This window comes from Tripterygium wilfordii, chromosome 11 (genome assembly GCF_013401445.1).
Source record: "Tripterygium wilfordii isolate XIE 37 chromosome 11, ASM1340144v1, whole genome shotgun sequence".
NCBI classification, from domain to species: domain Eukaryota; kingdom Viridiplantae; phylum Streptophyta; class Magnoliopsida; order Celastrales; family Celastraceae; genus Tripterygium; species Tripterygium wilfordii.
This window is the reverse complement of record NC_052242.1, coordinates 9,278,113-9,292,750: the sequence shown is the minus strand read 5'-3', so window position 1 is coordinate 9,292,750 and position 14,638 is coordinate 9,278,113. Positions and strand designations below refer to the sequence as shown.

Sequence of the window (14,638 nt, the reverse complement as noted above, 5' to 3'; positions counted from 1 at the left end):
CCAGTCACAAACGGATCCGGGGATCCGAGGCCGCTTTCTGGACCTTGAAACCGGTCATCTCCTATAAATTCTTGTTCATTTACTTCTCCATCTTCTTTTCAATCGCGCGATCAGTCTTCTTCACTGATTCGTTCTCGTTTTTCTCCTCATCCATTGTTGACAGCAGCAGCTACTTCAAGCTTTTCTGTTTTGTGGGAGGGGGGTTTATGGTTTCTCCGGGCGTGTGATAGTGGAGGATTAGATCTCTGTTTCATCTTACACAAGTTAGATAGAGAGATAAAGAAAGAGAGGCTTAAACATTTGGTCCATTTTGATCGTCAGATTTGTTCTTAAACTGAAATTGCATTGCGGTTGAATCAAGATGCAGAGTTCCTTCTCTAAGATGACGGCGTTTCTGCTGGCGATTTTGGTTTTGGGTTCGACCCTTCTCTGCAATTCCACTGCATACGGTACTCACTCTTCTTCTCCAGAAACTACCATGCACACCAACAACTGGGCTGTCCTAGTCTGCACTTCTCGCTTCTGGTAGGCATAAGTCAGAAGCTTTTTGTGCTATATTATTAAGCTGTATGTTAAGTTAATCAATTGAGTGTTATCATGAACCAGTCACTAACAGCTAAAGAATTTACTAACTGGGGCGAGAATGAACTGCTAGTTTATTAAGTTTCCTTTCTGTGTTTTAACAAGAACAGTGACAACTTAATCAGTGGCAGCAACATTGCTTATTAAGTTACTCTGTGAGGCTCTACATTGTCTCATGTTGAATGGGAAAGGAAAAACCTAGAGATTGCTTTATTTTTTAGGTGTTTTTATTTTTAACTCTTCTTCCATTTGCTTTTTTTTTTTTTTTTGTTTTCTGTGGTGTTTAATTGCTGAATGAAATTTTCATTTAATCTTGTTCAGGTTTAATTACCGGCACATGGCCAATACTTTATCCTTGTATAGGTAACTATCATTTTCTTAATTAGTTTTCATATCACCTGCATGCACAATTGTTTGTTTCAGTTAATAAATCAATTTGCTTTCATTTCTTTTTCAGGACAGTTAAGCGGTTGGGAATACCTGATGAGAGGATTATACTGATGCTAGCTGATGACATGGCTTGCAATGCGAGAAACAAGTACCCTGCACAAGTGTTCAACAACGAAAACCACAGACTTAATTTGTATGGAGATAATGTTGAGGTCCGTTTTTTGTGTTCTTTTGGGTCAATTTATGCTTGTAAAGAAGGCATGCCATCCTTGTCCATAGCTTTAAAGTTGAAATATTTTCTTATGAGAAACTTGATCAAGGAATGAATCATGCAAGATTGATATTTGTTATAAAGGTTGCAGTTGTATTGTAAAGGAAAATTGTGTGATGTTGTTTACGGTATTTCCCTTTTACATTGAAATCCCTCTTAAGCCAAGAAGAAAAGTGTTCATCCACCTATCCATATTATTTTCATCATTGACTCCACCCACCCCATCAATTATCTTTACATTTCATTTCCTTTACTTCAATGTCAACCGAGTTGTGATATTTTATTTCTAGATCAGACCCTGATATTCTGAGTTGCGATCTCCCAGGTAGATTACAGAGGTTATGAAGTGACAGTTGAAAATTTTCTAAGGGTTTTAACTGGACGTCATGCAACTGCTGTTCCAAGATCAAAGCAACTTTTAAGTGACGAAGGAAGCCACATTCTTTTGTACATGACAGGTCATGGGGGAGACGAGTTTTTAAAATTTCAGGACTCTGAAGAACTCCAAAGTCATGACTTAGCTGATGCTGTGAAACAAATGAAGGAAAAGCGTAGGTGAGAATTCCCATCACCCTTGGGATTTCTTAAATCTATATGTTGCTGTTATGAAATGAAAGTAAATGGCTCCTGGAGAATACAATGACTTAAAATGCTGAGTCATTAACTCTTTTGACTTGAAGTTAATAAGTCAGTGGCAGGACAAACATTTAATTGTCTGTGTAAAGTTCCCATGTAGAATACCTTTGGAAGATGTAGTTGATTCTCAAATTTTTATGCTTAGTTGCCTATTAGCCCCGCAAGCAACATGAATTCATATTTTGTTGCTAATTTTATGAATGTAGATTCAAGGAGTTGCTAATAATGGTGGACACTTGCCAAGCTGCAACGCTCTTCAATCAGGTTCCTAAACTTCTTCTGTGAAGTTGTATTACGTATATTGCTTAAAAAATAAGTTAACGTTTTATTTTATTCTGACTTTTTTTCCTTGGATGAATGTATGTTTATTTATTTTGTTAAGAGTATTGGATGAATGTTAGTTTACTCCTTTATGTAAAGCAGTCATGTTCACCCTAACCAAATGTTTTCTAGCTTAGGAAGCTCTGTGGGATAGTTCAAATGTGACTCGTTTCTCACTTCATTAAGTTATATCAAGATGATTTTATCGTACTTGTTTTTAAAAGCTGTTCCCTATCTTGCAAAAACTATGGTAATGTTTCATGATGTTAGGTACTTGGGTCATTTATCTGAGAAGGATGCCAAAGCAAATACTGGTCCTAGCATTTCTTTCTTGTACATGATAGGGAATGAAAAGGAACCCACACATACATGCATCATTTCTAAGTGTAGGAGATTACTTTGTCAAAGCATTTGTACACATGGTCGATAGGGAACCTATTGATTCCCTTAATCTTAAAACCCTGGATGCAAACTACCCTATTTTACAATACTCTCTGCATGCTGTCCCATTCTTCTTTTCTTAACTAACAGAAGAAGTACTTGGATGTCTTTAGGCCTTCATCCTTTAATGGAATCTGCATTATGGTAGTGTAACCAATTTTAGCATCACTGATTCAACCTTAGATGGCTGATGGTAAGTTCTAGCGATTAGTACTTTTGTCAGATATATATCATGAGCAGAAGACATAGTTGGTTAGTGCTGGAGTCAGAAATTCTTAACCTAGCAGATTACTCATTACTCCATGAGAGATCAGCTATTTTGGTATAGAAATGCTTCTAAGATAAACATGAAATGAGACGAGTAGAATTGACAACTGAGCAGAATCATCAAGCCTGGCTAACTTTTCCTGGCTGTGAATTTCACGGTTTGGAGTAGCCTGAAGCATTAAATGAGTTGAGACAATCTGATCCTGACAAGCCCGCAGGCACTGGTATTACACGTGACTTAGTTAGAACATTGTTATAATTCATAAGTTATGGATTGTTTCTTTTCTATCTCCCAGATTTTAGAAATGAAATTACTACATGTATTGAAGTACTTCTACATTATGTTTGCCCCTAGCTTACAAAATGTCCTCAATTCATTAATCTAGACATAGAGGCTTAAAAAGTGTGCTGTTGTGTGAATTGATTTGACACTGAATAAAAATCTTCTTTTTCTAAAAACATTTTTCAGCTTCATTCACCAGGCGTGTTGGCCATTGGAAGTAGCATGAAAGGCGAGAATTCCTACTCACATCACTTGGACCCAGATGTAAGTGTGAATTTTATGGAATTCACAAACCTTTAAACTCTCTGTCTCTCTCCTCTCTACACATGCTTGTACACCTATAAATATGCATGTGGTAGAATATCTCCATACAACGTTGGGGTCAATGCTTCAAAGCATGCAAATAGTCTCATTGTGATGTGAGGGTAATGCTGTTTACGTTTGCAATACCCTGATCGAAGCCATCACTGCTGGAGCCTTGTGCACCCAGTGTTATCTACCCACACTTGTTCGCACACACCCCATACGCACATACCCATTCGTGCATGAACTTGTGCTTGTCGGTTGTGTGGTAAGTATGGTGATATAATACTTTTATCTTCTTATTTCAACTTGTTTATTTGATGCAGATTGGTGTTTCTGTGGTGGATCGCTTTACATATTATACCCTTGCTTTCTTTGAGAAGCTAAATATGTACAACAATGCCTCATTGAGCAGGTAAGCTCAATATGTGAAGTGATTTGCTCATCATGTGTCCCACTTAAATTGTCTGATGTCTCCTCTTGCATTGTATATTTCTGTTATTTATCAACTACATCTCTTATATTTTTGTTTGTGATGAACCCATTGGAACACTCGTGTTGATTTGACTCAATCTCCTTTTTTTTATGTGCAGTACCAATTCAGTCTATCAGAGCAATTTTTTATGAATAATATTGATTTTATTATTAATTTTTTTAACATGTGGAAGGATTTGAACCTCCAACTTGTTTCCTAAGGAGATCAGAGCTTTCTTGATGTATCAAGACTTAAGTGTATTGTTGCGACTCCATGGTGGATTATGGTGAGAGTAACACAGATTGAAAGTACTTTGTATCAGGGTTCTTGGATGAATATTTTTTCATATATGAGAAGAAACCTTTGAAAGTGGTATATTGGCTCTGGCCCCATTGTGAACGTCAGATGAAAGTGGACCTGGATTCAAGACCCAGGTTTTGGGTGTCATGGGAGCCAGTCCTTGCTGGAATATGCCAAATGTAGAAAATGGTGCCCATATAAAAGATGAACTTGGAAAATGTCTTTGAAATTTTTATCCTCCGATTTTACAGCACGAAACAGAATTTGTGTCCATAATACTTTTTGAACATAGTTATGTGCATCAATATATATGCTTGCTTTTTAAATGTAATCGTCTCTCCGTGCTTCTGCTGGGATGGGGTTGCCAGTTTCTATACCTTTATTGGAAGGATCATATTTTATTTGAATTGACCTCTGCCTCATAAACTTTGTTGATTTGCAGTCTTTTCAGCTCATATAATCCAAATACATTGATGTCAACGGCGTACTACCGAACTGATCTTTACCAAAGGCAGTTGGAGGAGGTATGCTTACCCTTGCTGCGTTCTATTTCTCATCTCAAATTCCTTGAGAGTTGTTCATGCATATAAAGTTTTAGAATTTAACACATCACATAATGCCATTTGTTCTTCTTAGTTGATCACTTGTTTTGCATGAAGTTTTCTTTCTCATTTCTGTCTTTTATTGCATCTATGTTGTATTTGGGATAAATCCTTGATTCTTAATTGACTCAACGTAAATGCAATCATTCAAAATTTGCAGGTTGATTTTGACACTGTAAATGCAACTTTTGAAAGCAACCATTTTGTGCTTCTAAAATTACCTAACAAAAGTAGAAGCATTTTGAAATAAGTTGCATGTAAAAATATCAAGAAAAGCTTGTAAAAATAAGCACAACCACCTCAAAATAAGCTGAAGCATCTCAAAGCTCACCCTAACAAAAACAATGAATGTAAAAACAAGAATGAGAGGGATGCGCTTGCGATGCTGCCTTTGGTTGCTTGTTGGATTGTATGGATGCAAAGGAACAATTTTCGAAGAAAGCTAGTATCTTTGCATAAAATGGAATATACTTCTTGTTATAATTTGCTTTTCTGGTTTGAAGGGTCTGTTGATTATGACTGTAATTTTAAAGAATATAGTTTGTGACTTGGCACATCTATGGTGTAATTTTGGCACCAACTTAGTGCATAAAAAACTCCCGGGCATAAGACTCCCGCAATGGGCGGTCGGGGACATGCAGGATGTACGCAGATCTTACCCACACATTATATGTGGAGATGCTGCTTTTAGAAATTGGATTTGTGATCTCTAGGTTGTATTGCTGCAACTCCACCACTGGGCGACATGTTCACCATTTCATGTTGAATAAAATATTATTTTATCATTCAAAAGAATTTTTTTTTTTTTTTTTAGCTTTGCTGTATAGTTTTGCAATGAATTTACCATGTACTTGTAAAATCTGAAACTGTGTCTAACCAATTTGAATCCATGACTTATAAGGAATAAAATATATCTTTGTACAATTTCGCAATTGCATTGAACTGTCAAATCTTTCTCCAGGTACCCGTGACAAATTTCTTCGGTTCTGTCATGGAGACAATACACACAGATTCCGCTTACAGAGTCGTCTCAAGAAAAAAGTATGGCGAGGTTGAAACTATTATGCTTTCGGAAGAATCACTTCACCATGATGAAAGATCATTGATGAATTTAAGCGTTAGGGATCAAGTTGGTAATACAGAGGTGATATATGTTTTCTTTTGCTTTTCAAAATACGTTTTTTTGGTCTAACCTTGTCTAAAAACTGAAAGTTACACCTCTTTCATGATCGACAGAGTTCTTTTGGAGACATATGGAGTTTATTTTACCACAAAGTGGAGAAAATTGAAGACGCTGATACCTTGGTTAACTATGGCTTGTTAGCAATGCTTCCAGTGCTGGCAGTTTTCACTTGGCTATCATCTTGAAGAATTGAATCTATATCATCTGGGCGATTTCTCATACTCTAGACAACTCTTCCTTGCTGCGAAACTAGTTCTCACATTCTTTCAGTCACTGGCCTTATAAATTATGCTGTAATTTCTTTTTTATTACTTGCTCTTCTCTGTTCATGTTTAAAACCTTTGTAGAAAAAAGAGCAAAAACATGACGAGGAAAAGCAGAATTCCAAAGAAAATCAATGGTTTTTAGTTGGACTTTCGATTTGGCCAAATCGTCGGTTGGTTAACGTATGTTGTTTGTAATTCACTCTTTGTTTAATTGGTTGGGATTAGCATGCTTTGTGTAGATAGAGAGCATTTTATGTAAAGTTTATCCTATGACAAGCTCCAGAAGGGGACTGCTCTGCTTTCAGTAATGATAGAAGGGTATCTGAAGCTACTCCTTGCGGTCTCCTTGGCTATGCGTGGGTGATTTTAATGCCATAACAAATCTTTCAGAAAAAGGTTTAGGAAAGTGATAAATATATTGCACAAATATCTGATTTTTATTCTGTTCTGGAGGATTGTTGCTTACAAGAACAGAATAAAAATCAGATATTTGTGCAAGTAAACTTTGGGAGCTTCTGTTTGTATAGCTAACTGGATGCCAAAAAGGAAAGCATCGGCTTTAGCTTCAAGGCTAGAGCCTATCCTACGGATTGGTTTACACTCAGAGTGACGGATTTCGCCTTCGCTATCTATGATAATAACCCCGACGCCTGCCGGAGAACGGTTGTCTATCTAGGAGGCATCAACATTGACCTTCAACCATCCTCTAGTAAGGGCAAGGGTCTTTCTAAATACACCCAATCTATTTGCTATTTAAATCCACCTATACATGATTTGACCGACTAAAAAGCTTTGTTGACATTGATGTTTGTGCGTGTGTCATGTTCAATACAGTTTTTTGTATTATTTGACATGACAAGTGCTAAATATGTCAAGAGAATCTAATGTGATTTTTATTTTTTATTTATATTTTCTTTTCTTATCATTTTTTCATTGGTTCTTTCTTGCCTCCCCCACTTTCAATGGTTCCCTTTTCCTTTTCCTGCACTACAATTGTATATTTTTTGTTAACAAAGTTAGTGCAATCTAATTGAATTTTCGATTTTTTCCTTTTTGTACGAGGTAAAATTAAATAACACAAAAGTTTTGAATATTTAACACAAATTTATTCAAATATATTAACACATATTATATTTCTAATCTTCCAACACAATGGTTTCAGAATAAAACCTATGACACATATACTGCATGTACGCATGAATTCGCTCCTTATACTGGGTAGCCCATGCAGTTGCGCAATCATGTTTGAAGTGAACCCATTGAGACATAATAGGAGGCATCGGGTAACCCTCTGTCAATGCAACTTGGACGTAGTGATTATTATTTACGTACCCGATAGCGATAGCAACATGTTGATATGATGGTGGTGGAGTAGATTGAAGTGGAAAATACGTGAAGCTCTGTGCAGCACTTAAAACGTGTAATATCACATTGAACTTTGAAGCAATCAAGAGACCCATATCAGGCATAGTCATCCAATGCTCAATCGATGCTCCTCTATCTAATGCAAAGAAGTTCGGTGAGTTGTAAACACGAGTCCACTGATCATCAGTGCCAAATATTTCAACATATTGTGTCCTGAATATGTGCAATTCTTCTATTAAGTTATACCGGATAGTTGCCCACGCATCTTCGTGAAGACCAAGACAGACAACTATCGCTCGAAAGCTGCAATTTTCATCAGGTGTTACGTCTTGTACATGCATAATGTAAGGATGAAGTATAGGTGGAAACTGACGAATATAGGCATGTACAGAGTAGTTGTAAGTAGAGGAGCAACTGTGTCTCGCTGGTTCTTGAAATTGGAAAATATCTGGCTCAACAAACTCAAATGTAGTCGTATTAGCACGAGTGGATATGTCTTCCCTGCTCTTCGAGCCGGGGCCTCCAAACGAATAACTGTGTCTGCTTGGTTCCTGAGAATGAGGGGAATCAGACTCAACGAACACTAATGCAGACGGATTAGCACGAGTATTTGATGCAACTTTTTTCTTTGAGGGGCGTCCACGAGTGTTTGTCTTAACAACAGGTTCACGAATTAAAGTTGTCAATGGTGTGATTATCTCCCTCAACTTCCTTAAAAGATTGAATTTGTCATGCCTTGTTTGCTGCTTAAATTGTTTCATGAACACTTGCAGATCGACGACACAATCGATGTCATCGTCTTGAAGAGACACACACAGTGATAAGTCCAGTTTCCTCCAAAAATTATCTATGGAATTAATTGGTATGGGACGACCATCGTTCAAATATATTGCTTGCTCGTGCGCACATGGTAGTCCATAGCTCGTACGAAGTTGACATCCACATTTGTAGGAAACTTCTCCGGCATTCTTAGATCGCTCAAATTCTTTCAAAATCAGATGCAATGCGTGGATTGAAACGAAACCACATAATTCCTGGAAGTGCGGTATATTGAATCGATGTTGGACGATAGTTTTGCTCTGCTCAATACTCGCTTTGATAGCTATGTCCTGTGATTGGATGACGTGATGAATAAACGACAGTGATGTCACCAAATCTGATTGTGATGACTCCAAGTATCGTTTCAACTTGGCATGCTGGCTCTCTACTCTATTAGTTGTTTGGTTTCCAAAATACAGATATTTATTGGTCCATGCGGATACAAACATCTCCTTATACGGTGTCAACCATACATCTTTAAGATAATTAATAACAAATGGAAAGTTTTGAAACACTACCTCAAGGTCCGCCAAGTTTTGTAGAATGCATTTCAAGTTTTGTTGTCTGTTACGGATGACTTGCATTTGCTCAAAATACTCCTATAGATGTGCCATGTACAAAGTAATTTCTTAGCATCAGGAAATACCTGGGCAGATGCATTCATCAAGGCCAACTCTATGTCGGTGACAATAACTCGTCGACCAGTGCATCCATCCATTGTTGACTGCAGACATCTTAAAGCCCAAGTATAATTGAATACTTTTTATGAGTTCCAGAACACGAATGCTATGCAGAATGTCATATTAGTTGCAGTCACGCCGACAATCTCAAGTAGAGGCATCATGTACCTGTTTGTTTTATATGTTACGTCCATCAATAACACGTACGGGAATGCACGCCATCGCTCTAATGATCCTGGATGTGCGAAGAATAAATCTTCAAGCTCATTGGTTACATCATTTGTTCGACTCTCGAAAATGTATCCTTCACGTTGTAGGAATGACATGACAACTTGCATTTGGGTTTTACCGGATTTCTCTTCAGTTTGAAATTTCTGGCGTGCATTATATACAGTCTTAATGGTAGACACGTTGTCCGGATTCTGCTTCTTCAACGATGTCAAAATATCTTGTGGCTTCACATTTTTCGTAGACAGATGTAACGTCAACTAGGTTTCGACTTCAAAGAGCCGACCGGGGTATGGATGTCCCTCCATCTACGCTGTAGGGGCATGATTATATGTTCCACATACCACCCTTACCATCCAGTCATCACCTGTTCGCATTTTCACCCCTTTCAATCTGAAAGGACAATCAATTTTTTTTGTGTTTGTAACCTTTATGGAGGTTTTCTTGCTTATGTACGTGCCACCGCGATCACATTGGAACAACAGTCTATGACTCTTCCCGATTAGACTAGTCTCTGACATTTTAATGACAATGATATATCCTAAACTGCGTCTAGTATTTTAAATCCAATCAATAAGAGATTGGCGCGAATTGAATACCTAAAAATGTATTAATTCTGTTAGAAATTAACAATTTTTTATTACAAATTGACATAATAAAACATATATTAATTGAGTTAAATATTATATCATGTTAGTGGAAAATTCGTCCACATTTTCGTCAACATTTTCGTCGACATTTCCATCAATATTTTCGTCCAAATTTTCGTCGTTTTGTTCTATTTTGTGTCCAAGAATATCATCCTGAGAACAATAGACATTCACTTGAGCATTTGCAATTAAAGATAAAAATTTCCGAAAACAATTAAAAAGTTGTATATTTACCTGATCACTTGAACCACTGGACAATCACAGATCATTGACCCAAATCCTTAATTAATCCAAATTCATATCTTCTGTTAGTATGTATATTACCAAAAACAACCATGTATATGTATATATAGATTAATGGTGTTAACCTTGGAGTTGTTGATAGAACTAAATAGTTACATCATTTTACAGAGAATATATTCTTTGTAACTAAATAGTTATACACTTTAACAGAGAATATATTCTCTTCAAACAGATAACATAGGACAAGACAAGACATGAGTATGCTTATCACTAGGCTAGGTAAAAACCCAAGATTTTTATAAAATTCAATAATAAATTCGAAACAAGGCCCAAAGGCTTAAATATGTTTTGAAAACCCTAATCCAACTAAATTAAAACAAAATTAAAATAAAACATGTTAAAAAGTAACCTCCGAGCTTTGACTGCAAATATGAGGCCCTCAACGAACTCGGATGACCAAAATCCATCGAACATCTACGCCAAAAGGCGTAGAGTATGATTTCTGTCGTCGTTCTGCTTCCGACAAGGTATGGTTCGCCCGAAATGGAGCTTGTCAACAATTACTAAAATACCGGCTACGTCCTTTTTTAGTGACGACTATGTCCTTTTTGTATTTTACATTTCTTTCTCTCCAATATATTCTCTATAATTAAAGACTAACATCCTTTTCTAGAGAATATATTTTTTATAATTAAAGAGTTACACCCTTTTACAGAGAGTCTAGAGCAAGAAAACTATCATATTGTACACATCTAGTAAATGTAATCTGTTTTGAATAATATATTTGATTTGACATAAATATAATAAATTAAAAGAATGATACGAAGTAGTATTTTATTGATGAGTTTTGACTTGTGATGAACAATGCTTACACGTTTTGTCTCAAAGAGTCACTCAACGTGAATGAATTTATGAAGTTATAAGGACAATCCATCAATCATAGATAATAGACTAGGTGACTAGGGTGGGTTTGTATAGGGGTGATGCTAAATGAACACAAGTTTTACTAAGTACACACAGTTTTTGATTATCGTGTTTTGAAGTGGATTTTAGTTTCCCAATAACCCTCCACATAAAACCTCACAGTCCCTCTCTCTCTGTCTCCATTTCTCTCAATAAAGTACTTTTACAATAAATTACTTTAAATACAACCCTATTTTATTAAATAAATATTGTGTTTACTTAATAAAATTAATCTAATAAATTTATTTATTATTAGATTAATTTTAAACATAAATTATAAATATCAAATTTAAAAATATATTAAATTTTTTGTCATTACATTTTTATTTATTATATGAGCTTTTATCATATTTAGGTGTATTTTTAACTTTTTACAAATATTAAATTTAATTTTATATTTAAAGTGTATTTGTTCCATAAACTAATTAAGTTATTAAATATATATTATTAAAAATGGGGCCCACATTACTTTTTTGTTAAAAAAATACAAGATCTCATGAAAAAGAAATTGATGCATGCAACTGAAAAAGAAAGTTACTCATATAATTAATTATGTTAATTAATATTAGAAATTTAAAAAAAATAAAAAAGAAGAGTTGAAGACTGAAGGAACTTACCCCACAACCTGTATTAATGGCGGTCCTAATAGAGCCATCTTTGAGATTGATCAACTTTCCAATGTCATCAATATATGTAATAATTCACTTAAATAAAGATATGGTGGTTGCAATTTTTAATTGACAATTAAAATTGTTTTCCTTTCAATCAATCAAATACTATTAAGTGTTTTTATTTTTTTGGTATACTAATTCAAGCCATTTTTTTACGTTAAAAAAAATCTTTATTTTTCATGTATTAAAGTACTCACATTAGAGTCTATTAACAAATACTTTATTTAAGCATAATAGCATTTGTTACATTATTAATCTTCTATCACAATAGTTTCAGGAGGAAACCTAGAACGAGTATACTGCATGTATACATCAAGTTGTTCCATATACGGTAAAACTCATGCAGCTGCGCACTCATACCTGAAGTAATTCCACTGAGGCATAATGGTAGACATCGGATAACCCCCGGTTAAGGAAACCTGGACGTAGTGATTATTATTAACGTGTCCGATAGCGATAGCAACATGCTGATACTGCAGTGGAGGAGTTGATCGCAGTGGTAAATATGTGAAGCTCTGTGCAGAACTAAGAACGTGTAGTATGACATTGTACCTCGAAGCAATCAAGAGACCCATGTTTGGCATTGTCATCCAGTGCTGAACTAGTGCTGCTCTATCTAATTCAAAGAAGTTTAGTGAGTTGTGAACACCCAATGCATGCTCTTCACTACCAAACATTGCAACATATTCATGCCAGAATGCGCTCAACTCACCTATCAAGTCACGACGGACAGTATCCCATGCATGTTTGCCAATACCAAGACAAACAGCTATTGCCTGAAAGCCGCAATTTACATCAGGTATTACATCTTGTACAGACCCAACGTAAGGATGTAATATTGGGGGAAACTGACGAACATAAATATGTTCATGCGTAACGTTACTCGATCTGGAACTCCTTCGTGTAGGGAGTGGTGGAGTACCGTAGAGGGATGAGCAATTGTGTCTCCCTGGTTGCTAGGAATCTGTATGAGTTACTCCACTTGCCTTTTTCTTTAAGGATCGGCGGCCCATTGAAATACTGTGTCTATTTTGTTGGTATGATTGAAGAAAATCGTGTTCTACAAAGTTGGTTGCGATAGGATTACAATGAGTATGTAATTCTGCTTTTTTCTTCGAAGAGGGGCGTCCACGTATACTTTTCAAAACAACCGAATCTTGTACAATAGTCGTTGAGGGTTTAATTATCTCCCTTATCTTTCATAGTAGACTGAACTTTCCTGGTCGTGAGTGATGCTTAAATTGTTCTGCAAACATTTGTAGCTCCACAGTACAATCGATGTCATCATCTCTGAGAGAAACGCATGGCGATAGGTCAAGTTTCTTCCAGAATGCATCGATTGAAGCAAGTGGTATAGGCTGACTATCGTTTATGTATATTGAAAGCTCGTGCACACACGGTAGTCCGTAGATTGTACCAAGTTTACATCCACAAGCGTACGAATCTTCTCTGACAACTTTAGATTGCTCAGATTCATTGAAAATCAGATTGAATGCATCGATCGAAACAAAACCACGTAATTCCCTGAACTGATTTGTGTTGAACCAATGCTTGACGATATGTTTACTTTTCTCCAAGCTAGCCTTGATTGATGTGGCCTGAGATTGGACGAGCTGATGAATGCAAGATATTATGGACTCAACGTCTGACTGTGATGATCCCAGGTATTTCTTTAACTTTGCATGCTGACTCTCGACCCTATTAGTGGTCAAGTTCCCGAAATTCAAATACGTATTTGTCCAAGAAAAGACAAACATCTCGTTATATGGTGTCAACCATACATCTTTAATGTAATTAAGCACAAATGCATAGTTTTGTAGGATTACCTCTAGGTGTGACAAATTGTACACGTAGGCAATCTCATTTTCAGACTCCGCCAACGTATTCCATGAGGAGTAGAATGCATCCAATGATTCCTTGTCTTGAAATAATCTTTTGCAATTTGCCAAAACACTCCTATATATGTGCCATCTATAGAGTAGTTTCTTTGTATCAGGAAATACCAGGGCACATGATTTCATCAGCGTCAACTCTCTATCGGTGACAATAACTCTTGGGGCAATACTTTCCTTTATTGTCGACTGCAAACACCTTAAAGCCCATGTATAATTGTCCTCCTTCTCAGAATTCAAGAGCTCGAATGCTATGCAATATGCCATATTTGTTGGAGTCACCCCGACAATCTCAAGAAGAGGCATCCTGAACCTGTTCGTCTTGTATGTTGCGTCCATTAATAAAACATGTGGGAATGCACGTAGTATTTCTAAGGAGTCTGGATGAGCAAAGAATAAAATCCTGGAGCTCGTTGGTTATATCATCGGTACGATAATAGAAAATGTACATATGCTCATGTAGGAATGACATTAGAGACTGAATGTGGGATTTACCGGCTTTTTTAGAAGTTCAAAACTTCTGTCTTTCATTGTATATTATTTTAATAGTGGACGCATTTTTCGCATCTCGTTTCTTCAACGATGCTAAGATGTCTCGTGGCATGACACAATCGCTAGACATATCTACCATCATCTCAAATTCAGATTCAGAAAGGCGACCGACATACGAATGCCCCTCCATATATGATGCAGTGGCACGATTATGCATTCCACATAGCACTTTTACCATCCAATCATCAGCTCCATGTAGTTTCAACCCTTTAAGTCTGAAAGGACAATCAAGCTTTTTTCGTGCCTGTTGACTTC

At 36.4% G+C, this 14,638-nt stretch overlaps 3 protein-coding genes across 3 annotated transcripts; 1 reads left to right on the top strand and 2 right to left on the bottom strand.

Annotated features, from left to right (window-relative positions):
- The first annotated feature begins 91 nt into the window (after positions 1–91).
- Positions 92–6,558, top strand: LOC120009393 (putative GPI-anchor transamidase). Its single transcript, XM_038859978.1, has 10 exons — positions 92–525; positions 904–945; positions 1,040–1,184; positions 1,569–1,798; positions 2,086–2,143; positions 3,378–3,455; positions 3,821–3,909; positions 4,712–4,793; positions 5,833–6,015; positions 6,108–6,558. The coding sequence occupies exons 1-10, from the start codon at positions 362–364 to the stop codon at positions 6,237–6,239; spliced, it is 1,203 nt and encodes a 400-aa protein (XP_038715906.1). The 5' UTR covers positions 92–361; the 3' UTR covers positions 6,240–6,558.
- A 13-nt stretch (positions 6,559–6,571) lies between these two features.
- On the bottom strand, positions 6,572–9,933 carry LOC120008759. Its single transcript, XM_038859134.1, has 6 exons — positions 9,757–9,933; positions 9,353–9,639; positions 9,151–9,238; positions 7,751–9,103; positions 6,825–6,992; positions 6,572–6,670 (listed from the first exon to the last, which is right to left on the bottom strand). The coding sequence occupies exons 1-6, from the start codon at positions 9,931–9,933 to the stop codon at positions 6,572–6,574; spliced, it is 2,172 nt and encodes a 723-aa protein (XP_038715062.1).
- A 3,205-nt stretch (positions 9,934–13,138) lies between these two features.
- Positions 13,139–14,170, bottom strand: LOC120008758 (protein FAR-RED ELONGATED HYPOCOTYL 3-like). The gene has a single exon (XM_038859132.1). The coding sequence runs from the start codon at positions 14,168–14,170 to the stop codon at positions 13,139–13,141; it is 1,032 nt and encodes a 343-aa protein (XP_038715060.1).
- Positions 14,171–14,638: the final 468 nt, after the last annotated feature.